The sequence below is a fragment of the Falco rusticolus genome, chromosome 9 (genome assembly GCF_015220075.1).
Source record: "Falco rusticolus isolate bFalRus1 chromosome 9, bFalRus1.pri, whole genome shotgun sequence".
Classification (NCBI taxonomy): domain Eukaryota; kingdom Metazoa; phylum Chordata; class Aves; order Falconiformes; family Falconidae; genus Falco; species Falco rusticolus.
In genome coordinates this window covers 17,921,442-17,946,500 of record NC_051195.1, presented here as the reverse complement: position 1 = coordinate 17,946,500, position 25,059 = coordinate 17,921,442, and the positions used below count along the sequence as shown (strand labels likewise).

The 25,059-nt window shown below is 38.6% G+C and overlaps 1 protein-coding gene across 3 annotated transcripts in view; it reads left to right on the top strand.

Annotated features, from left to right (window-relative positions):
- The window catches only part of CTNNA3 (catenin alpha 3), a 507,496-nt gene that overhangs the window by 382,319 nt on the left and 100,118 nt on the right, over positions 1-25,059 (top strand). For all 3 annotated transcript variants that reach the window (XM_037399918.1, XM_037399919.1, XM_037399920.1), the window contains one exon: positions 14,412-14,612. In XM_037399918.1, the coding sequence (XP_037255815.1) occupies positions 14,412-14,612 (201 nt within the window). The remainder of the gene's footprint in view (positions 1-14,411; positions 14,613-25,059) is intronic.

The following is a 25,059-nucleotide window of genomic DNA, read 5'->3' as shown; positions in this document are numbered from 1 at the left end:
GGTGAAGTACCCACTGAAGTACCGGTAAAGGGGAAACATAACCCCCATTTTTAAAAAGGGAAATAAAGACGACCCTGGGAACTACAGGCCAGTCAGTCTCCCCTCTGTGCTTGGCAAGATCATGGAACAGATCCTCCTGGAAACTATGCCAAGGCACATGGAAAATAAGGAGGTGCTTGGTGACAGCCAACACGGCTTCACAAAGGGCAAATTGTGCCTGACCAATTTGGTGGCCTTCTGTGATGGGGGTTACAGCATTGGTGGATGAGGGAAGAGCAACAGCTGCCACCTACCTGGACTTGTGCAAAGCTTTTGACGCTGTCCGACACTATATCCTTGTCTCTAAACCAGAGGGGCATGGACCTGATGGGTGGACCGCTTGGTGGATAAGGAATTGGCTGGATGGCCGCAGTCAGAAAGTTGGTGGTCAAGAGCTTGATGTCCAAGTGAAGAGCAGTAATGAGTGGTGCTCCTCAGGGACCGGTACTGGGACCGGTGCCATTTCACATCTTTGCTGGTGACAGGGACAGTGGGATCGAGTGCACCCTCAGCAAGTTTGCTGATGACACCAAGCTGTGTGGTGCAGTCGACACACTGGAGGGAAGGGTCGTCATCCAGAGGGACTCTGACAGGCTTGAGAGGTGGGCCTGGGCAAACCTCATGAAGTTCCACAAGGCCAAGCGCAAGGTCCTGCACGTGGGTGGGGGCAATCCCAAGCACAAATACAGGCTGAGTGGAGAATGGGTTGAGAGCAGCCCTGAGGAGAAGGACTTGGGGGTGTTGGTGGACGAGAAGCTCACCAGGACCTGGCAGCGTGCCCCGGCAGCCCAGAAAGCCAACCACATCCTGGGCTGAATCAAAAGCAGCGTGGCCAGCAGGTCCAGGGAGGCGATTCTCCCCCTCTGCTCCGCTCTCACGAGACCCCACCTGGAGTCCTGCGTTCAGCTCTGCCCCCCCCAATGTAAGAAGGACATGGACCTGTTGAGCGAGTCCAGAGGAGGCCACAAAGGTGATCAGGGGGCTGTTGCATCTCTTCCTGCTAAGACAGGCTGGGAGACTTGGGGTTGTTCAGCCTGGAGAAGAGAAGGCTCTGCAGAGACCTTAGAGCAGCCTTGCAGTACCTAAAGGGGGCCTGCCAGAAAGCTGGAGGGGGACTTTCTACAGGGGCCTCTAGTGACAGGACAATGGGGAATGGCTTTAAACTGAAAGAGGGTAGAGTTGTATTAGATATTAGGAAGAAGTTCTTTACTGTGCAGGTGTGAGGCACTGGCACAGGTTGCCCAGAGAAGCTGTGGATGCCCCATCCCTGGAAGTGTTCAAGGCCACGTTGGATGGGACTTTGAGGAACCTGGTCTAGTGGGAGATGTTCCTGCCCATGGCAGTGGCTTGGAACTAGGTGATCTGTAAGGTTGATTTGAACTGTAAAGATTCTGTGATTCTGCGATTTTCTTTTACTAAAGTTAGGGAGCATTTTAGTGGTGAACTTCTTGCAGAGCTGTAAAGGGTAAGAGCAAATCAGATGTGTGAAGTCATTCAGTAAGTAGGTAGGACTAAGGAGCTAGGTAGTGCAGTTCAACAGTGGATTTAGTAATTTGGATTATTTAAAGATTCTCTCCAGAAACTGAATTTCCATACTGAATTCCTGCTCATTTTTTACTGAATTTCAGTGAGTTGTTGCTGAGATGTAGTTATCTGCAAGATTTGTTTCTCATCACAAGGTTTGCAAACTACTGGCATTCACTTTAAGAGTTTTGGAGGCTGATGCACTTGGAATTTACTTTCTATTTGATCTGGCTGAGTTCAGATTTGGCAGCCTTTGGAGCATGGTCTAAGATGCATGAGTTTGATGCAGATTGGGATTAATTTTTTGTGTGTTTTATTTCCTAACAACTTGGTTGCTAATAGCTTTCCAACTGCAGCTGTGGCCATAGCTTTTAATGGTTTTGTGCAGCTTTGCAGGAATTGATTTGCTTGTTTTTTGTAATGAGGCCTACTGAAAACATACATAAGTGTTCTAAAACAGTGGTATCTAAATAAGCACAACAAAATTATAAGGGAAGATTTTTTTAATCAGTGTCGCTAAGTGTAAAGTGTAAAGTGATGATGCTACTAAGGTGCAGAATGCCAAATTTTCCATTTCTGGGATATAATACAAAATATTTATCTGGGGGAGCAGGTTGCAGTTGTGTTGTTGTTCTGAAGCTTCTGGTGTGTGCTTTTATTACTGAAAGTTAGTCAGCCAGCTAGTGTGTAGCGTGTTATCTACAAAAAGGAAAGTTGAGAAGACAGACATAGATGCATGCACAAGATGAGCAAAAGCTGATTGTTGAATGTGATGTTTTCCCTTAAGGTCTGCTCTTTTGAACTTGGTAACAAGTGGTAGGATACTAATGAGGTTTTCTTGATGATCAGAAGGCAGCCTACTCTTTGGAACCTCCAGCAGCTCACTAGGGTACGTGCATGTTTGTTACAAAGCTGGGAATCCTTAGCACATCAGGGCGGAAAAAAGTGTGCAAAATCAAGGAACGTGCCTAATTGGATTTGATGGTTGCACGAAGTCTGACTTACGTGTGCGAACTTCTGTTGCCAGTAAGTTTAGCAGACACTTTAAATTTGGTCCTAGAAATGTGGTACATGGCAGTGTAAAAAACCTTTAAAACAAACAAACCCCCAAACCCTAACCGCTCCAAAACCCAAAAAATGCCCAAAGCAAACCACTGTGACTACCCCGCTGCTGAACAACAATACCAGCTTTACACTTCAGTGGAAAAACTGATCGATGAAAAGACAGCTTTTCTTTCTGCAAGTTTAGTATTTCAAGAGGTAACTATTTTCAACAATAAACACTGCAGTTCACAGATGAGGGTAATGCTTCCATGAGGATAACTGACAAATTTATCACAGCTTAGAATTTATCATTTTTGTAGGGAATCTTAGGAGTTTCCTACCTCAAATTATCTCTTGTCGATTAAATGTTTTCCATCTCTTAACATTTGCCCTATCTGTGGGTTGGCTATTGTGTCAAGCAGAATTACTAGGTGTTCATTAGATGTTCACTGTAGCAGATATAAAGCTGTTACTGAGAATATTACCATAAAGCCAGTGTTTTCACCTAACGATTATCTAAGAGTGGCAGATGGCTCTTATCATTTGACAATATTTTATAGACATAAATGAAATAGCTACCATGTAACATAATATGGTCTGCTTTGTTCTACACATTGTAAAGCCAGGTAATGCAAAAGATCTCAAATTATACACCACTAATCTAGCAAGAGGAAATAATGATCGATTTTCATATTCATTTATCTCCCACCCCCCACCCCAACACCCCCTGAGGAAATTGAATCTTTTGAAGGTGATAAATTGACAAAATACTCCAGCTGATCCAAGGCAGGAATTGAGTATTCCCTAATAATTGCATATTTTTTTTACACATTTTGGTCCAAATTAGGAAGATCACCAGCTCTTCATTTTATAGCATCTGCCCTTGGGATTACTAACTGGGATATCAGCTGTGCACTGGTTTTTAAGATATCTGCTGTGAACTATTTCCCTGTAATCTGGCTAGTTATTTCACTGTTCAAAAGATTTTAATTTCCAATGAGGTAAGAGTGGAGCTCAATGAAGAACTCTGTGTAATTCCTGGCATAAACCAATTCCTTTAGATAATCTGTTATTCAGAAAACATTGCTTTTGCCATTTTAGACTTAAGGATTTATGATTTACCAAGGCCTTTGTGAGTTTTTAAGAGATATTTTCATGAAGTTAGATAATATTTTAGCTGGTTTTGGATTTTGAATGCAGAATTTAGAAAGCAACAATAAATTTTCTATTTCCCATCCATAGAAGGGCAGAAAACAGATTTATTTATGCCCTGTTTAGGGCCAACTCATATTTCACCTAAGGCAATAAAACTGCAGACTTCAGCTCTTCTTTTTTGGCAGAGCAAATGATATGGAAAATTGAATCTCTCACAGCACTGAGAATACAACTCCTTTTTTTTTTCCAGTTTTGGTTTGTTTTTTGTTTTTTTTTTACCTCTATCTGCTTTAATTCATCAGCTGTGTAAGCAACTCTGCCTTCGAAAGAGGCAAGTAGGGCACGAAAGACCAAACAAAGGTATGTGGAGAGGTTTTTGTATGACACAGTCTTCTGCTTATATGCTGAAGGAGAATCCTCTCTTGCAGTTAAGAATTCTCCCCCAGACAATTCTAGTAAAATGCTGAGAAGCTGACGGGAATGAAGAAACAAGTGGGAAAAAAAATATGACAAAGTCTCTCCTCTTTTGTGGTTTATCTGCTGGAAAAAGAAACCTTCCAGAATTTTTACCTGAGGTTTATGAAGGCGACAGAATGGGAAACTGTATCTTGCGGTTTTTTGAGACAGAATGTTATGAGGAGAATAATAAATACTATGGTTGTGAATTGCTGTGTAAATGAAGGGATCAGGCCCAGACTGAATATGAAGAACATGGTTTTCCTGTGTGTTTTATGAACTGGATGACACATACTAAGGAAAAGTATGACATGATTTTGTAAGGCAAACAATTCTCCATTATCCAGTAGCTAAAGGGAAGAGTGAAAAGTAATAATTACATCTAAGATAACAAACTGAGAAGGAAAGTCTTAAGGCTGACGGTTGGTGGCATATGTTGTGAAGGATTTTATAACCAAATCTGTAAAAGGACTTGCTGATGCAGAGAAGGCATGTTTCAGGAATTTGTGGAGCCTGGATTTGTCAGCATTAGCCCATGCTCTTTTTGGCTGGCAGTTCTTACCATTTTTTTCCCCTCTGTATCACAGAGTCATAAAATCATTCTGGTTGGAAGGGACCTCAAGGTCTAGTCCATCCTGCTGCTCACAGCTGGGCCCACACTGCATTCAGACTAAGGACAGAGATTTTATAATCTCTCTGAGCTACTGTTCATTATTCTGGTGAACCTCATTATCCTTGCAGTGTTTCTCGCCCCCCCCCCCCCCCCGCCCCCCGCCCCCATCAGATCCTCACCTGTTGCATTTTGACTGGTTATCTCTCATTCACGAGCCTCACACATCAGTGATGAAGTGAAAGACCAGAGTCAATTAACCTGTTAATGCAGAGTTAAGGCTACCTGGCAATATTCTTCTGGCATGCTGTGTTCACTAAAATTTAAATTTCTAAAAAGTGGTACATGAAATGAGGGATGTATGCTGATTAAATCATGGCTTCTTGGATCTGGCTGGAAGCATTTATTGTATTACATGTAAATGTATTTAAATGCTGGAGCCATTTTTGGCAAAGCTGGGTGTATATTGCAGGTCTGTTGAAGTACTGCTTATGCTATGGAAGGCGGCAGTGGAGGTCATTTGTAATTTCCCACATTTGTGATCAGATACAAGAGATGTACCATGGGAATTGTAATATAAACATTGAAATATTGTCTGCAGTAGTTGAGACAAAAAAAGTTTGTCTAGTCTGGTGCTACCTAGTCTCCTAGTCTCAGCCAAATAGCCTTCTGGTCACTGTTATGAGGAGTTAACATGGTCAAATTAAAGTTGAAGGGATTTATTCAATTGTACTTCAAGAAGCTGAAGTTGTTGGATTTGTTTTTTAGGAAGATAAATTACAGTCTTTGAAAAAAAATTGTCAGTTATAGGTGCTTCAGTGTAGAGAAAAGAATGCTCTTTTAGGAGACAATAGTTATTAACGTAATTACAGTTACCTAGGTTCATAGCTGAGACATGGCTAGTCTGAGTAAAATATGCTATGTGCATTCTGGAAGTTAGTAGCAGTGGGGAAGGAGGGGCACATGACAAACATGATTTGTGGTTATGGTGATTTCCAAGGATTAAACAAGAATGCTCTGTTTCTTCTCCCTCATTGTCTCCTCTTCCATGTCTTGCTACTACTTCCAATTCTTTATTTTCCCCTTCTTGTCCTACAAAGCTAACATCATATCACAGGTTATTAATACATAAAAAAATTCTTTGTTACCCTGGATGTTATCTTTGATAATGGGAGTATAAACCATCTCCCGTAATTTTCAGAATAAAAACTGAGCTAAACGTTCTCAGCTTTTTATAGCCAGAGGAGAGAAATGGGCACCTCTAAAGCCTAAGTCAATTGAACATGTTGACGTGCACATAAAGGATAAGGTGGATTGTCCTTAAAACATGTAATTTCTCTCAGCTGACCTGAGAAGAGTGTCTTTAAGATGACTAGGCCAGTGAAGAGGCTAAGGGCAAGTTGTATGGGAGCGTGTCACTCCTGCATGTTTCTGAAGGAGTGTTTTCTTGTTCTTGTGGCCCAGGAGAGAATTGGAGTATGAGAAGTGACCCCTACCCAGCTGGGTATGCTTATGTTTTTGCTTTTTCTGGCTTCTCTTTATCTCTTGCCCATCCAGGTGCCCATGCTTCTGTGCACTTTTTCTCTGCCTTTCCTCTCTCCAGGTCCTTATCTAGACATCAAGATGGCCTGTATGTTTTTATGTATTTTCTCATTTTTAGATATCTCAGAGCCTGGCTCATGCAAAGCTCTAGGAAAGGAGAGACTTAAACATGCTGAGTGTTGCAAGACTGTGCTTCCTTCATTTCCCCAAGATACTGGAATATATCTGGATGCTGAATGGGGAAGCTGACGATCCAGGGATCTGTCTGTAGGCTGAATTTTGTGCCCAAGAAATCGAGGGCAAGGATTGAAGCACCAGTAGTTAGCATCTCAAACCAACCAAATCATATTGTAATCATGTTAAAATGAGTGGTGGAAAGAAGTAGAACTCTGGAAAGGATTAATATTGCTATAAGGTTCTCACTCATGCAGGGAGAGAAATTTTCAGTGATCTGAAATCCTCATTTCCCAGTTAAACTGATTGTTTTGGGCTGCCAAATCTGTAATTAATAGACACTTTAAGAAAAATTCTTATTGTCAGTGGTTCTTTTTTGGTGGTGATACGGTGGGGGATTTGGGGGTTGTTTGTTTATTTGTGTGGTTTTGTGGGTTTTTTTAGCTTTCTTGACTTTAAGTGCTAACATCTTGGAATCATTCATGCATAAGTGAATGAAAATGAACCTTAAGGAGAGGCTGCCAACTCAATCAATACTTTGTTCACCCTAAGGTAATATCTGAAAGAAATAAACACTTCAGTTAGTATTTGCTGTGAACAGAACTGAAGTTAATGTTTCAGACTACGGATTGAAGTTTCTAAAAACACAAACAACAAATTTATTATACAGTTTAAAGTGTTGCTTCTCTTTTCCTTCATAAGTAATCTATAGGAACTTGCACAGATAGCGATAGATCCTGAAGAACTTTCAGTACCTTGCCTGTGAGGGTGCCTTTATGCCATCCTTTCTTTTCTCTGCCCACATTCATCTTCATTTCCATCGCTGTTCTTCTCTTGTCTTGTAGCTTTTGTCTTGCAGCCTCCAGCTTACTGTTTGAGATAGCCGCAATATTTTTGTGCTTATGTCCCACGATACTGGACACTCTTATTAGATTTTTACCTTTCTCCAAGTTAGCTCACTGTTTCATGGAACTGTCTGGCACACTTCCTAGGCATGTTCTTCTTTCAGGAAAATTTGTCCTTGCAGCATAATACTCATTAACATGAAGCATACCTATTAACTCAAGAGGCTTTTCATGTATGTGCTTTTCCAAATGTGATCACTCTTGGCATCGCAATTCCTGTTTCAGAGAGAGGTTGTACTTGTGGCAGACCTTCTTAGTGTTGTTTAAAAGTAATAACAATTTATTTTATCTAGCACCTGAAAAAAAAGCCATTTGCGCCTGTTTCTCTATCAGTTTATTTCTGGTCTCCACAGGCAATTTTTTCAAGTGTTTAACCATGCTCATAATCAAGAACCCCCGCCCCCCGCCTTTACATCAAGTCCTAAATTTCCTTTGCTTTGACTTCTGACCAGTTGCCTGCCGGCACATTTGTCCAGCTTGTCAGGGTTGCTCTGAATGGCAGCCCTGCCCTCTAGAGTACTAGCCAGCCATTCTTCCAAGTCATTATCACCTCCAGACTTGCTGAGAATATGTTCTGTGTCATTGCCCAAGGTGTTAAGAAGTTAAATGATACCAGCGTCAGCATTGACCCTTCCTGAAGAGCATCTGTCCTAACTAAGATCCAGTTTGACTTTGAGCTACTGACCAATCCTTTGTGAGCCTGATGGTCCGGCCGCTGCTTCATCCACCTTGTTGCTCACCCACCCAGGTGTTATCACCCTAGTTTTCCTGTAAGGAGGCTGTGGCAGACTGTGTGAAAAACATTCTTGGAAGTCAGCAATAACCAATGCACTCCACTCATCCACAGGGCCAGTCCTTCATCACTGAGGCCAATCCCTCTGGCCATGCTTGATTTGCCCTTGGTAAATCAATGCTCTTTGTTCCTAATGATCTTCCTGTCCTTCATGTGCCTGGAAATGCCTTCATGAGGTCTTGTTCCGTAATATTTCTAGGAACTGAGGTGAAGCCTTATCCTGTAGCTTTCTGGATGCTTCTCCTTACCTTTTTTAAGATGGACACAACAATATACATTTATGTGCACTTTATATTATAGCTGTATGTGTCTAAAACCCGAGCATTTTGGAAGCACCATGTGTGCATTTCAGTAAATGGCAGACCATTGTGAGCCCTGCCTCTCAATACCACTCTTGGTCTGAGATAGAATGATGGTGTTGTCAACTAGATTAGGAACAAGTAATATTAGAAATTATCATCCAGTTTCTTAGTTTGGGGAAATAAAATACATTTAGTTAGTACAGTCAGAGAAGAAAGGTTGTTTATTTTCCTTGTTCTAAGTAATTATTTTTCTCTACTTCCTTATTAATTTAAAAATTCTTCTATTGAATGTCCAGGGACTTTGAACATTAAGTGATTACCAGTGATTTCCTTTTTGTGTAGTGACTAAGACACTGTCTTGCTTACAGAATGTAGATATTCTATTAGAAGAGCAGAGCCCTGAGTGCCAAAAAATCTGTTTCATAAGATTGCTCATGGAGATTTAGCCTTGAGTATTCCCTTAACTTGGGTATGTAGCAAAAAGGTGGGAATTAAATGCAACTTCTTCTTTTTTTATCTGAATATGGGAGCTGTGATAACAGGCAGTTGTATACTGGAACTTGCCCCTTCCACTTGGTGGTCTTGTTCTCCTAACTTTGGCACCAGAAATTGCTAAATCTAAGTATGGATATTATTAACAATTAATTGATTTCAAAAATCTTTTAGGGGTTCACTAAAGCATTATGAGTCTGCAGGAGCACGTGTTTTGCTGTACTAGGTAGTGCCATTAGTGGAAAATCTGGAATCCTTCTTGGAGTAGCACACAAGGTACCACATCCTTGGGAATAGGAGTGGTCTGAGGAGGAGTTTACTTTTTGTATAAAGTGTCTTTGCTTCCCATTTTATCATGCCAACAGATGGTAAAAGAAATAATTTTGGTCAGGTTAAACCATGACTACATACATTTCTACATCTGAATTTATGGTTTAGGGCTTGCAGAAAAGTACGTATTATTTTCCATCTTGTCTTCTGGAGACCAAAAAAAATGAGTTTTCTAATGCTTCTTCATATACTGTATTTCTTAAATATTTAATAATTCTTTTTTTTTTTCAAATTTTTCTTTTTTTTTTTTTTCTGTAATGCCTCTATTTGGACCACAATTTTCTTGAACTGAGCAGAGAAACTTAATAAAAAGTGCTTCAACTGAGGCCTTATCAGTGCCGAGTGGAGTGGAAGGGCATCACCTGTCTTTTTCTCCAGATGACGTGCAAAGGAAGAGCTATTGATTTTGTCCCAGAGACAGTCTGAGTCATGGCTTTGTCAAAGACAGCTTTATTATCCAGCGGTTAGCTCAGCTGAGATATGGGTTTTGGCCAGTACAGCTAACACTAAGGTCCCAAAGGAAAATCAGAAGATACAGTGCACCACTTGGGATAATTGCTGTGGTGACCATGGCGATCTGACAATTTCTTTAAACATCTGTCAATCCACTGTTACAATTAACTCTTATACTAGACACTGACTCGTGACAAAGAGATGGTACGTCGTCCTAATCTTTTTCTGCTTTGGAAAGTGGGATTCTTGGATGAAAATCAAAAGTTGATCAAATGCATTTTGTATAGAAGGAGGAAGCATCTGTAAGAAAGATACAGGTTAAAACAATCTCAGTTGGACTGTGATCAGTGCTGATTTCTCTCCTTTTTCATTATATGTGCTCAGGCAAATATATAAGCTTGTTTGTGCTTCAGGAAAATTAAGTTAAGCAAGATTTCATTGATTGTGAAGTACCTCATCTGGGGAGAGCTTCAGAACATAGTGAGAGACTGCATGTTTGGTATGGATATTCAGATTCAGAAAGGCTACCGCTGTGTAGTACCAGTATGTCAGGACAAGGTCATTTATGCTTATGGAGTATGTGTATTGTCTGTGCATTCTGTCATGCTTGTGAGTTTTTGACATAAGTACAGCATTTATCAAGTTCTCAACTGACCCCTTGCATTTGACAATGTATGGATGCAGCAAGAAAAGATGTTGCACATCTTTCTAGTACAAGGTAGATGGACAATACACAGTCAATAAAATCTACATCCGTCGTCTTCTTTGAAACCCAGTATCTGGAAGGATATATGACATTCTGATTTATGTTCCCTGATACTATTATGGGCTTTGATAGTTAGATTCTAAAATGATTTAAAAGTACAAAATAAAAATTACAAATTTGGAAGCAAGCAGCTAATTGGGATCTCAGGCCACAATGTACAGATCTAATTGCATTTCTGTTGAGCGTCTGGCCTCAAGTTTGCTGCTTCTTTCTCCATGAAAGTGTTGGTTTTGACATGTCTTAGAAGGGCTTGGAAACTGTGAGCTTTCCATCATGTGTTCTGTTCATACAGTATTTCCAGTAGGCCACATGCAATATATTTAAAAAAAAAAATTACTTGAGATTCATACCACACAAAATAACAAGTTAACTATGTTTTTCACTTAGGGAGGTTTCACTTGGTGTAGATATCAGAAGGTTCTTACCATTATATTTACACAGGAATAAACTCTTTAGTTGTTGTCTTGGCAGAACAGTTAAAAGGCAGTGTATTCTTCACACAAAGGCCCTTAAAGCGGAATTTGTGCTATCCACTTCTGTAATTATCTCTATTAACACTTGGACAGTATTAAACCTAATGCAGTGGTGACCTATACTCAGTCACTTTAGACATAACTGCGGCAGCAGAAGTGGGGTTTTGTTTCCTGCATTCTTTCACAGTTTCATGTGTTGTGTTTGGCATGGGGGGAACTGAAACAGTTGCCAGTACTCTCATTGTCCTACTTCCATGTAGGTGGTAGTCCATGGGTGTCATAACAGAATATGCACAGACTGAACGAACAGTGCCAACAGTCACCATTATTAAAATTTCATTTTTCTGCTGACCTTGGAGATTGGTGACACGTACCTGAAAGGATATGGACATCCCATATTCACAGACGAATTGTGTGATGTAGCTGTTTCATAAACTGAACCAGAATTCATAATTTTGCATAGGTAAAATCCCAAGATACTCATGCCAGACACAGCTAGTAATTCAGGATTACCTAATGGTGTGCTTGCTCTGCCTGAGTTACCATGGTAGTCCAATTCATTGTATAACATAAAATGTAATTTAATACTGACTTACCGAATGGCAATCATGTGAGTTAACAAGAAACATGTAAATTCTGAATTATTTCATGGCTTAGTGCAATAGAAGTTTCACAGTGTTGCTTCTGAAGACAGAGCAAATCTGTTGCCTTCACACCTTGCATTTCTAATGTTCTTGTATTACATTCTCTGAGAGACAAAGCAGATTTTAAAAGGTCTGTGTGTGAAAGGAAATTTAATACCAAAACTAATATGGAAGCTTTTAAGAAACATTTAAGCTTTAAAGCCATAAACATATTCTCTTTTTAAATTGTATTTTATGTTATTACCCTCTATACCAGAACCTAAATTTTATATTTACATTACTTTGCCTGAAAAAATTGAATATACCTTTCAGTATTGGTGGTATAGATGGGAATACTAATATACCACTTACCTGCTCTCTCTGTAACTTTTGCCACTACTGTCTTCTAGCTTGCTCTGAATTCTTACTCAGGTCTGTTACCTTTCGTTTTATGACTAGTCTTACTTTAGTATCAGTATTTCTTCCTTTGTCTCCACCCTTCCTGCCAATGTTCTTTTTTCCATTACTATGTATTTGAGTATCAAAAAATAGTTTCTTAAAAACAAATAATGCTTTACTATTGCCATTTGACAAATTGGGAGAAGGTGGATATTCAGAAAGACAGGAGGGTAATAATTTATTTTAGAAGAATAATTCTACAGTTATTCTTTTTTAGCAACCCAGAAGTTTCTTCCATCATCCTTAAGCAACCATTTTCTCCTTGTGCATTCCTCTGGCTAAGTCTTTGTTCTTTTTTAATTGTTCCTGTTTTGCATGGGTGACTTGGAAATGCTCGTGTGCCATGCCTCTGTTGTATTTGTGTGTGTTATTAATAATTTCTCTTTTCTGGCATAGACACCTACGTCATCGGATCCATTCAGTGAGATTATCATATCACATATAGCTGAGTGAAATAGCAAAGACAGGTTCAAGATAAGTGTCTCTTCTGTACTGAATGTTTGGTGCTTTTTTAGTATGGAAGTGTGTCAGGTAGCTCAGTTTGTCTCAGCATAGGGCAACTACTGCCATTTAAAAATAATATGTCTGTCAAAGAGGAAACAGCAAAGGCAACTTTGCAGTTGTACCTGCATTGGAGGTGACTGCCAGATACAAACATGTTTGATCTGTATGGAAGACAGAGTCAGCTTCTTTCAGCTCCAGCCTTAGCAAACACACCCCTGAGTACCTCTTTGGTTAACCATACAACATACACTTCTTCAGCTCCCAGGTGTATCTTTGTCTTTATCAAATATTGAAGAAGCCCTCTCAATGTTAAATATTGTCTGTAGTCAGAAGGGTAGCAATTACTGTGATATATACTGTTGTGGTGTGTGTGTTTGTTTTTTTTTTTAAATAGTGCTGTGGAAGAATAGCCCTTTTTTATTACATCTTTTAGCCCTTTAGTAATGGGATGGTTTTGTGCCTGTTTATTTTTTTCTTAAACCTTTTTACTAGGAGGATCATATTTAACCCATTTAATGTCTCATCCAAGAACTGGTGTCTAAGAGACTTTTTGACTTCGAGAAGTTGTGTTTCATATAGATTAACAGTATGTGTCTGCCTGTTCCCAAACTTCCTGTTGTGTTTTATGTAAAAACATGAACATATCTGTGTTTGGACAGGCAGAAGGTAGTAATAATGTGTATATGTTTTAATTAGTAAAGTAAAAATGGATATGGTTTGGATATGTTGTGGAAAATCATTTAAGTATAGTTGACAATAAACCAGTTGCCATACTGTAGAAAAGATGAGACAAACAAAAATGTCTTCATTTCCTCAATGTGGCTTTGAATTTGTGATGTGGCCATGAATTCTGAAGAGGAAAACTTTAATAAGGAAAAGAATATTGTAGGAATGAAAGCTTGATAATAGAAAAGAGAAATCCCGTCATTAGACAGTGACAGAGATAGCTGAAGGGGGAAAAGTATTGTGTGGCAAGGAGGCACAGTGAAATAATGTAGCAGTAGCACTTAGTGGTGCACAATCATATTAATATATTGGTAAGTGATACTATAAGTATGTTTATAGGGATAGATATTTGCACATAATTTATTTGAATGTCACCAGTAGCATATAAATCAATAGTATATAGTAAAATAGTAAATATATTACTATAAATAAGAAATGTAAATCATATGGAAAATATAGAATCAATACACATTTTGTAATAATGACACGTATTGCAGTAATTTAATAAGTAGTAGTGTAATTTTAGTAACAGGGAAAAATACTGTTCTTTCTATTCATGTAAGAGTTTGATTTGGCATCAGTGTCCCAACACATTGATGTAAAAGAAGTTTGCTGTTGGGACAGTTGTTTGTCGATGGAGATTCATCTCACTATGGAACCTTTTGTCACAGAGGCTTTAGAAGTTTTCAACAATAAGTAACAGCTTTAGTCCTTGAAATTTTCCTTCATTCTGCAAATATTTACTGTGTATGTAATGTTTTATGGTTTTCGTATTTTTCAAACACTTTCTGACTCAGTATTTTATTGTTGCTGTTGCTTGTAGGAGAGTATTACTGTACCTTTGAATTGTAGGAATTAATAAATTGTTTTAAGAATTCCAAGGGAAATTCAGTGTAGATTTAATATTATAAGTTTTTTTATCCAAGCCTGTGTTGGCTTTCATTTCAGCAGGGGAAGAAAAAAATGCAATAAACTTGTGTCTAATATGTGTCTCATTGTGTAAGAGGTGCTATCTTAAAAGAAATGCTGTTTTATTTGCAGAAAGCCATATTCTTGAGGATGTAAACAAGTGTATCATTGCACTGAGAGAGCAAAATGTGGACAATTTAGATCGTGCAGCAGGTGCAATCCGAGCGCGTGCTTCAAGAGTAGCTCATATTGTTTCGGGTGAGATGGACAACTATGAACCAGGGGCTTACACTGAAGGAGTGATGACAAACGTTCAGTATTTGACCAAGAATGGTAAGTCTGATTTTTAAGCTATGACCTCGGTCTCTTTAGTGGCATAAACTTTCCTTTATATGTCACATGTAAAGTGAATCCTGTGATTCTGTGATCTAATGCACTAGTTATGCACTAATGATTCACTGTATGGTCTCTAATCTCCTTTCAGCATGCTATCCAATTATTATAATACCATGCAGTTAAAAACTAATTTTAAATTTTTTATTTGAACTACATTATTTATGTAAGGTTTTTTAAGTTATGGAGCACTTTTACTGGAGTTCTTAAATAAATGTAAGTAAGAATGTTTGGAGACTTGTAACTGATGAGGCAGAAGCTTTCCACTTTGTTGTACTGGTCTTACGACACCTGTTTTAAGGAGCTGAAAGGCAAACTTGAGAGAAAGAGAAGAAGATTCATAATTTGTGTGTGCTACCACTTTAAGGACTGCAGAGCAGTGGTTAAATATCCCCAAATATCTTCAGATTTGCTAAGCACATTTGGAACTTCCTCAAATGGTTATTAGTATCCATTTACTTTTTCATAATACTCAAAAAAAGGGTATCCTATATTGGAATATCCCTGTAGAGAATAGTTCAGGGGTGTAACTGCACTGTTCTAGAAATGTTTTCTGTTGTTTACAACAGTTGTTGTTTATATAAATGAATTGCTGGCCTTTCATAGTGTATACTTAATTATCTGCTGAGCTCCCAGGACTTCCATATTTTCAGTGGTTGCAAATCTAAATAGTTTGGCAGTTAAAAAATTGCTGCTAATTTTTCTGGCAAGTCTGTATATCTCTGGAATATAGGATTTAGCTTCATGAACTCAGAAGTCTAAATCCTAGCTCTGTTAGTCTAAACAAATTCCTGGTATCTTACATTTGACTGACATTTACTTTATTTTGCTGCAAGAAGAGACAGGGTTTTTATTTGAGCTCTTTCTTAATCAGTTCAAATATGTCCAGGACAGAACAGTCCTCATGTGAACAAGAGTGAACTGACATTGCAATGAAGTGGCAAAAGGGACAGAATAGTGAGAAGGGTTTGAAATAGACTTCCTTGTTTTTATATTCTTTTCTGACATTTTGATGAGAAAATCTGAGAAAACTTTCTACATGACATTCTTTTTTTCATAACTTCTGAAAGTTCTGTGACAAATACCAAGGGAATCGGCAATTATAGGAAGGCACAGTTTTGATTCCCATGTAAAAGCTGAGCCTTTCTTTCTTGAAACTGGTAGTGTTTAAACACATTTTAAGTTGACACTGATTTCTGTTCTGTTGTCTTGCTTTGACAGTAATATATAATGTGCCTAAATCTGTCTGTCTGCAAAAGACTGGAAGACATAAAACAGGTTTTGCTTGGAGTGTTTGCCTTTGTCAAAGGTCATCAAGCATGGTGTCTTCTCAAATGTCTTTGTAGTACTTCAAACCTAAGAATCCACTATCTTAACAGTGTTCAGTAGGAGTGGAAAAAAGAAACATATACTTCTGATTCTGTATTTATATGATCTGCGATGAACCAAATAGGGAGGTTTTTTGATTGCTTGATGGTTTTCTTTTTTTTTCTTTTAACTATTTCAGCTTGGGGAAAATGCAGGTAGGCTGCAGCCTTCAGGTGTAACCCAAAACATTCTATCACCGCTGCATCTTTCAGGAGCCAGCTGATGGCAGAGTAACACTTCTGAGAGAACTGTGTATTTATGCTGCTGTTAGCTCCTAAGTTAGCTTACATGAGTGACCTAGGACAGTGAAGTGCATCCTTTATGCCAGCCCCACCCCCCCATCCTTTGATACAATACACAAATTGTCCCTTAGTCTATGGACCACCCCTCTGACATGTATGTAAAAGGTCCACAAAATGTCAGTTGAGTTAATTTAATCCATGAGTTTGGGCTTCATCTGTTATGCTGGTCACTGAGGACAGGAGAGGTGGTGTGTTGTGTGGAGCTGTTGGGCACCAAAGGCAGCTCAGGTTGGCACTCTGCTGCACTTGCACTGCTTCTTGTAAGGCTTGTCCTCCATTGGTTCAGGTGGTTCCTTCTATAGTGATTCCTGTAACATGCAACTCAAGTCATGGGTTACAACAATCTAAAGGTATATCCATTACAGTCTCCACCCCTGGTCCTTTTGGGCCAGGTGATAGGATTTAACATTGTAATGAAGTTCCCCCCTTGTTCTTGGCCTGGCTAGCAAGAAGGGGTTCCTGCTATGGTAATTCCTGTAACATGCAACTCAAATCATGGATTGTTTTCACCCAGGAGTAAATCACCTTGAGATACACATTGGACTTCCCCATCCTTCTGCATTACCCACCAAGTGCACCCAGATCCTTGCACTGGTTGATGCCCAGCCAGACCCTGAGCGGTGGCCCCCTGGCCTACTTTCCCCCTAGTTCTGTTGCTGAGCAGGAATATGACCCAAGCCAAAACCAGCACACATAATCATAATTATTAGATATAGGGGATACCAAGGACAATTTGTGGCCCCATTATCTCCTTGAGCTTGAGAGCTGTGTAGACCTATTAATCATAATTAAATATTTTCCTCAAATTTCTAGCATTTATGCATGGCCAGTTGTTCACACTGACACAAGAACTAAATGTACAAACTCTTCTGCCTCCACCTGGATTAAAACCAGTTTGGCCCCAGAGGGGCAAACACCTTAAACTTTTAAGCCTCTTCTGGAGAGATTGGGTTTGTGTTCAGTGATTTTCTTTAAAACCTTCACAAGTTTCAGTTACCTTTTTTTTTTTTTTTTTAAAGCCCTTTCCTGCGATGTTATCCTAAAAGTCATGCTATTCTTCCTGACCTAGCTGTCTTCTGTATTGGCAGAATGTTTTAACATCATACTGTTTGCCAGTGTCACTGATTTATTTATTTATTTATTTATTTATTTATTTATTTATTTATTTATTTATTTATTTATTGGTCTCAGGACTTGTTTTGGCCAGCTTCCAGATTCTTCTCTCACTTTATAGCCCTTTCAGTATGATCAGTTGTATAGCCTCCATACTAATACTGATCTACTCCACCTGAAACAGAGCTTTCCTGTACGGTGCTTTATTAAATGTTTCTGCAGGGTGGATTAAATCTACTGCATTGCTTTTCTCTGGGAAAAGGTAATTTATCTTAGCAATAAAAGAGAGTAGTGGTATTTGATAGGAGCTTCCGTCTGTCTTCTGCTTTTTATTTAGCTTTTCCGTTTCTTCCATGCTTATGTGCACAAGCTAATGACTTTGTATTTTCCTAGATGCTTCACTTGCCTTTTTCAAATACAGTTTGCAGTCTTGTCTCAACAGCTTATGTGAGATGACTGACAGTATCCTTTGTCTGCAGAGTCTTTTGCAGTAGGGATTGTCTGTTTTTTCCAGTTCAAGAATGTTACATTCTTACTCAAAAGACACCTGCCATGAAGGCAATTTCATAAGGCTTTGCGATCTCTTTTCCCCTGCCCACTCCTGACATTTGGTGCTTATTTTATCCTCTTTTGGCATGCCATCTAAGCCAAAAAGGGAAGAGAGGAGCACCTTCAGAGACTTCATTGGCTCTTCCTAAGATACATCTTCAGATGAGGTAGGATAAATCAGCTGTTGAAGCTCCTTACCTCCTCTTGTAGTATAAAAGATATCAAGATGACCAACTTTATTCTAGGTAATATATTTGGGAATACTTAAAATGAGGTGGATGAATCTCACTAATTCTGTGTTGTGTGCAAAATCAAAGGTTTTCAGTAATTTAAAAAGGTGTTTTCAGTAATTTAAAAAGGTATTTTCAGTGAAAAAAATACCTTTAAATGCTCATTCGTCACCCTCAGAATGAGATTTAAAGATAATACTTGCTATTTGAGTCTGTTTATTATTCAGAGGTTTTTACACTTGCTTGTGAAGTCAAAAGACTGCAAAAGAAGACTCAGTCTTTTCAACTGTAAAATATTTTTTTAAAAAAAGGAAACCCAAAACATTTGATAGAAAAACTGGAGCAAGGCTTGAGTATGCAAGCTTATGGGATTGGTAAACTTGTGACATTGGTGTACAGCTCAGACAAGGAACAGCTTGTAAGAAACTCTTCATTGGAGAATTATTCTAAGAGTTAAGAGGGGAGAAACCATTAACTAGGAAAAATGCCGAGGTTGTTTGCATGACTTTGCCTAAAATAATTTTTGTCTATAATTACATGATGATTGTAAGACTATAACTTAAGTAATAACCCTTGGTTCTTGTGACAGTTACTTGATTACAGAGGTAATAACCTCCATTTGGTTAGTCTGCACCTAGCTTTTTTTTTCTGTAAGGCTCTGTTCTAATCCTTCTGTGAAACTGTGTTAAAAATGTTTGCTTTAAAAACTGTGAGATTTGCTTCACTTGTGAAGAATGTTCTGAAAAATAGAAGTAGCTTCAATTTTTTTGTGTTCCAGATAATCAAAAAATTACCCCAAACAAAATGCCATTTCTTTTTGCCATTTCTTTTTTTTCATTTCCTGCAGCTCAAAAAAAGCTTTTCATCACTGTTAATAACAGTAATGTCCATGTTGATTATAAATACTGTGTGGGAGTTAACACATTTGCTTGCGTTAAAATGCTATTCCACTTAGTGATCATCTGAGGTACTGAGAAGAAACTCCTCTTCAATCACTGTTCCCACAGGCTTTGTTCAGTAAAAGGTGGCTTTGGTTTTTTTTGGGAGATTTGTTTTTTGTTTTTTGTTTTTTTTTCAGTAGAATTGCCTTTCCGTATTTATCATACCTGACACTTTGTGATGAATCTTCACTGATTTTCCTCACGAGGCAACTTTAAGAAATTGCTCCTGACTTTCCAGTGTGTATATATCCTTTACCTATTCCTTTGAATATATTTTTCTCTTTTAGATCTTAGACCACAGTCTGGGTCTTGTCTGGGGGAGTGCATTCATAACGACAGCCCTTCCTTAAGCTGGTAACAAGATCAGGGACCTACTGTTCTTTGTACTAGGTATTTGTAACTGAAGTAGACTCTCTAACTTGGATAGTTTTTATCTGTGTGCCCATATCAAAACCATTGCCTTCATTTCGGCTGTGACTTTCTTGCACAGGGTCCTAAGTGCCTTAACCTCTGTAATGTTAAGGACCCTTCATTTGCAATTCTGTAGTCTGCCATTCACTTCCAGCCCTGTAACCTTTTGGGTCATTTTTAATGTATTTCCTAGAGCCTCTCTGGCAGTGTTTTTCCATTACTGTTGTCATAATGTTTTTCTTGTGGTCTTGCACCTACAAACTGAGATACTTTTGTTACTTTGCATTCTTTTGGGAGTCACAGTAAGCATGCTGTGCCTCTTGCGTTTGTCATGATTAACTTTCTGTCTCAGAGACTAACAATTATTTCCTTTGCCATTCAGCATTCAAAGAATCCTTTTTATCCAGTTGTCTTCTTAGAATGGTGTTGTGCATCGGAGCTGATATCTGCCTTACAGCAGTTGAAGTTTTTTGTCTATTTTAGAAATTTGTAATAAGGACATTTTAATTCTTAACCTAGTAACTTTGGCTTTTTCTGATGCTTCCTGGAACCAGCTGGTCCGACATGCCTACAGAGGAAAATGTTTTGAATTCTTCTAGCTATTTGATTTTTTAACATATATGTGTCAGAGCATGATCTGCCTCCTAAGCAGGACAGTGGACTGAGTAGTAACTGTATTTCACAAATCATTAGTGCTTAAGAGTTAATTCTATATTCCATAGTCTATGAGGACTGGGTTTTTTTAAGACTTCACCATGAATCCAATCTCATTAAGGATTTGCTTAGAGCTGAAAAATTGTGGTAACTTCTTGTTTTTCAGCTTTGGATCACTCTTAAATTCTTCAGAGCTATCATTTGTTGTTGTTTTCTAACCTGAATTTACAAAAAGCACCTTATGCAGTTTTAATTTTTGCATGGGATACTTTTAAAAATATTTTATAAGAATTTGTAATTGTAATAGCATACTGTATCCTAATAATAAAATTATGTGGTCTCCTCCCAATACTGTTTCCAAGTATATATAGCTAACCATTCCAAAGTCTGTTCTGCTTAAGATTTTCATAGTGTCTCACCCAGAGTCCTTTCTGGCAAACATGCCCTCAGCTTTTTGTGGTTCCCTCCTTAGTAACTATGAACTGCTAATATTTGGAAGTGATACAGCAGATCTTGATGGGGGAGCATATGCATAATTCAGTAGGATTTATGTATGCATGTGTATGTATGTATGGATTATAAATCTGTTAACATAGTAAAATTGAGTCTTGCTGAAATTATATGCTTGTGGTCATTTCACCTTGGATCTCAGTAAGTCTCTCAGCATTAACATTCATGGCAGTATTTGGAGAAGTGGCATTGAATGCATTATATGCTGAATAGATATTTCTGTAAACAGAGCTTCTCCTTAAGTGCTGGGGACCAGGTTCTGTTTTCTACCAGAGTGTCACCGCTACCAGCTCTGTACAAAGTCATCTCTGAAACATTTTGTTTTCTGTTGACTTTGTTTTGACTCACAGTTGATGAGAACACCAGACCATCTCCTGGGTTTACCCAGTGCTATTAAACAACATCAGCTAGAGTAGTTTTGGAGTAATTCAATAGATAGCCAACAAAATGTAAGTAATACATCCATCAATTTTAGGGCATTCATCATGGAGTTTCATGCAGGGATATACAACCATCTGTCACTCATGCTCCTTTATGATTACTGTCAGGAATTAAAAATTAAAAGGTGGATGACTTCAGTCAGCAGATTAGAAGGTGTGTACCTTGGGCATTGTATAAAAAATTCATTGCAGAAACCTTCACCCTTCCAAAGCAATATAAAGCAGCAGCCATGCTTCTCTCATGGAATACTCAGAACTTGACAGCTAGGTTAGGCAGTAGACAGTTGATGCCCCTCCTGATCAACAAAAACATTTGGGAGAAGCCATAGATATTTCAACAGCTCGTTTTGTTTTATGTTTTTTTATTTTGAGCAATTTCATAACTTCTTTCCTGACCTGAAGCTGCCAGTTTGCATTCCTTGTGTCAGACTATTAGTGTTTTCCCAGTAACTTTATTCTTGGTGTTGAGGGAGGCTTAAAATAATTTCCTGAAACTGATTCTCAGGTTTGCAGTCAGAAGTGTTTAGTGATCTATTCTACAAGATGACTGCAAGTAATAGACCTGTTTTCATTGGTCTTAGATTTCCTGGGGGCCTTGGTTTTGATATACTTGTTTTTTAGGAAGGGGAAGCTAGATTTCAGAAAATAATACTTAATGGTAGTATGCCAAACGTGGAAGAAAGATGATGTATTGATTATAACAAAAATGCAAAAAGGAAGGTGGGAAAAATCGGAGAATGTGCCTTTTGGAAACAGGAAGATGCTCACTGTACACTTTCCAAAATAGGCTTTGCTAAATTCAGAAATGCTAGGGAAAAGGTTTCTGGAAAAAAGAGGCTTTTAGGATGGCCAGGGTCTGGAGCAGGTGACCTGTGAGGAGAGGGAGACACTGAGGATTTGTTTAACCTGGGCAGGTGGAGGCCAAGCAGCAATCAAATAGAAGCCTACATCTTCTTGCGAGACGGTTACAGAGGCAGTGGTGCTGTTGATTTTACTGTTCTAGCTAGCTTTCCCCAGCACTTCTACATGCTTAAATTAAATTAACCATCTTCTTTATCCTCCAAATGAAAACAGTAACTTTCCACATCCCACCCACTGTAAGTTTTTAATTGGAAATGAAATCAGATACCAAGTATTAAAAATAAGAGTGCCTTGTGTATCCTGACATAAAATTAGCAAAAAAATCAGTGAGAGTAGCCTGTTACTGCACCAGTATTGTTTGATAATAGAGTCAAGTGCTAGAAACATCTTAATATCCCTCTGGATTATCCTTCATTCTTGTGGACTGCTAATTCTCTTCCCACTGATTTAGAACAGGTTTGATTTTCCTGTTTGTTCAGTTGCAAGCAGTAAGACAAAGAGATTGTAATATCCTTCACATTTTTTCCTTTTTTTCCTTATGTAGATATGAGAGTATGCATGTGTGTACATAACAGCAGTGATGCAGTTGAATAGAAAGTTGCAGAGGTGGAGTTTAAAATGGTAGAGAAAGTGTTACAGTCATACTCTAGAAAATAAATTAAGCCAGTCTTCAAAGACTCAAAAATTGTAATCTATCAGATAAGTGAAAAAATAATTTTGCAGGTTTTTTTCTTTTTAAAAAAATCATTGTGCTTACAGACACAATGTTTATATGGAACGTGTCTGATAATGTTACAGTATGTACATTTACAAACAAATTCACCATACCCCCAGCAGCAGATTGTTTTCTGGAATTCCTTTTTTGTTGGATGAAGCCTGAATGCTTTGGGCATCTTCTGAAGATGCCCAGTATTATCCTCCTATCTTGATGAATTATCATCAAGGAAAGGAGAAGGTGTACTAAGAGTTACAAGCTTAGGGCATAGGCCAGGGTAATGCTTACAAGTGGTTTCTGGGATGTAACAATAAACGTGGAATAAGCAGACTTGTCAGCCTGCAGGTAGTCTCAGCATTCATGAGTATGTGAGGAAGCCCACTCTTTAGTCATGGCAATGTTAATGTATAAAACCTTAGCCAAAACTGGGGTTGTATTGCACATGGAATAAGAATACGTTCCATGTTCCAGCGTGTCTGTTTCCCAAATAGGTAGATTCTTAATACAGTTGTGAAATTAATTGCATGAAGTGAATTTTGTTGTCTTTTCAGTACTTCTCTCCAGATCAGCCTTAATAAGATTTCTATTTTAGTTCAAAAGAGGTAATTCTTTCTGAGTGCTCTTAAATGACTTTAAATATCTTCTAAATGACCTTTTCAAAGGCCAGTCTTTTTTGAACGCTAAAATAGTCTTATTTACCCCAAAATATCTCTTTATATACTTTGTTAAGCATATTCATTTTACTTCAGATTTCATAGGAATTATTGTACTAAACATAAAGTTAACAAAACCCAGCATGTAGTAATACTCACAGAAATCGGAGTGGTTCAGGTTTTTTGCTGATAAACACCGTTCTCTAGCTTAAGCAGGATATAGCATAGTGCTTATTCACGAGAAACAACCAAGTTTAAGAGATATTTTTTTTGTTGATGTTTTTATTCAGCTCTCTTGAGGTAGGATTTCTCTTCCTCACCTACATTACTGAAAGGCTGTTCTCTGTTCAGATAGTCTCTCTTAACATATGATGAAGGAACTGCCCCATAGGAAGACCTCCATTTCCTCTTAACGTTTTGTGTGGTGTTTCCTGTGTCTATTCAGTACATTTGAACAATCCCAATTCAGGAGTGTTTGTTCAGCAGCCTTTAGAAATTGTGTGATGTGTTAGTTGGCTTCTTGTTCTTGCTGGCAGAACTTTGGCCTTGGATATAACAAAGCCAGTGAAGAGGAATTTCATTAGAAGTCTGTGGTAGCAAATTCTAGTAATGGAAATACAGGCTGCAATTCAGAGTAATTTTAAACAGATCCAAATGCATCTTTTCTTGACAGCAGTGGTGCCTGGCTGCCCCGTCTGCCTTTGCCTACCATGTTCCTTGTACCAGTACTAGCGTGTCAACTATCTAGCCTGGTGGCAAGTTGGACTGGAACACTGAACCACCTCAAAAGTAGTTTGGCAGCCAAATATCAAAGTCTTCAACTGCTTCAGTGCATTGAACTTTGTTAACATGTTGCTCTGTATGATCAGTAGTTTTGAAGTGAGGATATGCATGTGGAAGTTTGTGGGGGTAGCCTGCAGCTGTACTGAAGGTAAACTGAAGCCTCTGTGTGCCCCATGAAATTAACTTGCGAAGAGTAATTGTGCTTTTCTTCATTGGATACAGGCTTAGAGTATTTACTAGTCTTAGCTTACCTGTATCACAAGACATTCTGTTTAGTGAAGATGCCTCTTAAATGAAGCCCAGTGACTTCAGTTAGGCTAAAGGTGGCCATGGTGTTCTGCTCTGTTTCTCCTGAGCTTAGTTCAGCAGGAGTGGATGTTTCCACAGCACATAAAGGCCCTGCAGTAGCAGGGAAATGATGAGGTAAGACAGGCCCACATGGTCCACAGTCTGCTAAGAAATGCAAAAGAAAAAAATAAAAAAAAAATATCTGAAATTCTTCACCAGGATGAATTAGAGGGAAGTGTCTTTCTCATCTGAGATCTCATGGGCAGTCTGTCCTTGAGTGTGGCAGCAAAATGTAGTAGGTATAGAGCTTTAAAAAATGTGGACTATTTATATGATCTCAAAGTATCTTTCTGCTCTTTGGGAAGGTGTGACCTGCCTCTAATACCTCATACAGGGAAATACCTCTACCCTGTCAAAACCAAACCCACGTCTCTCTGTGTTTTCTGCTGGACATTTGTGCAGTGAGAGGAAAAAGGTCCCTTTAAGTCACCACTGAAGTCTTGAACTGTGGTATTTAATTGCAGGTACTGCCTTAATTCCCAGCTGCATTGTTAAATGCATTTGCCAGG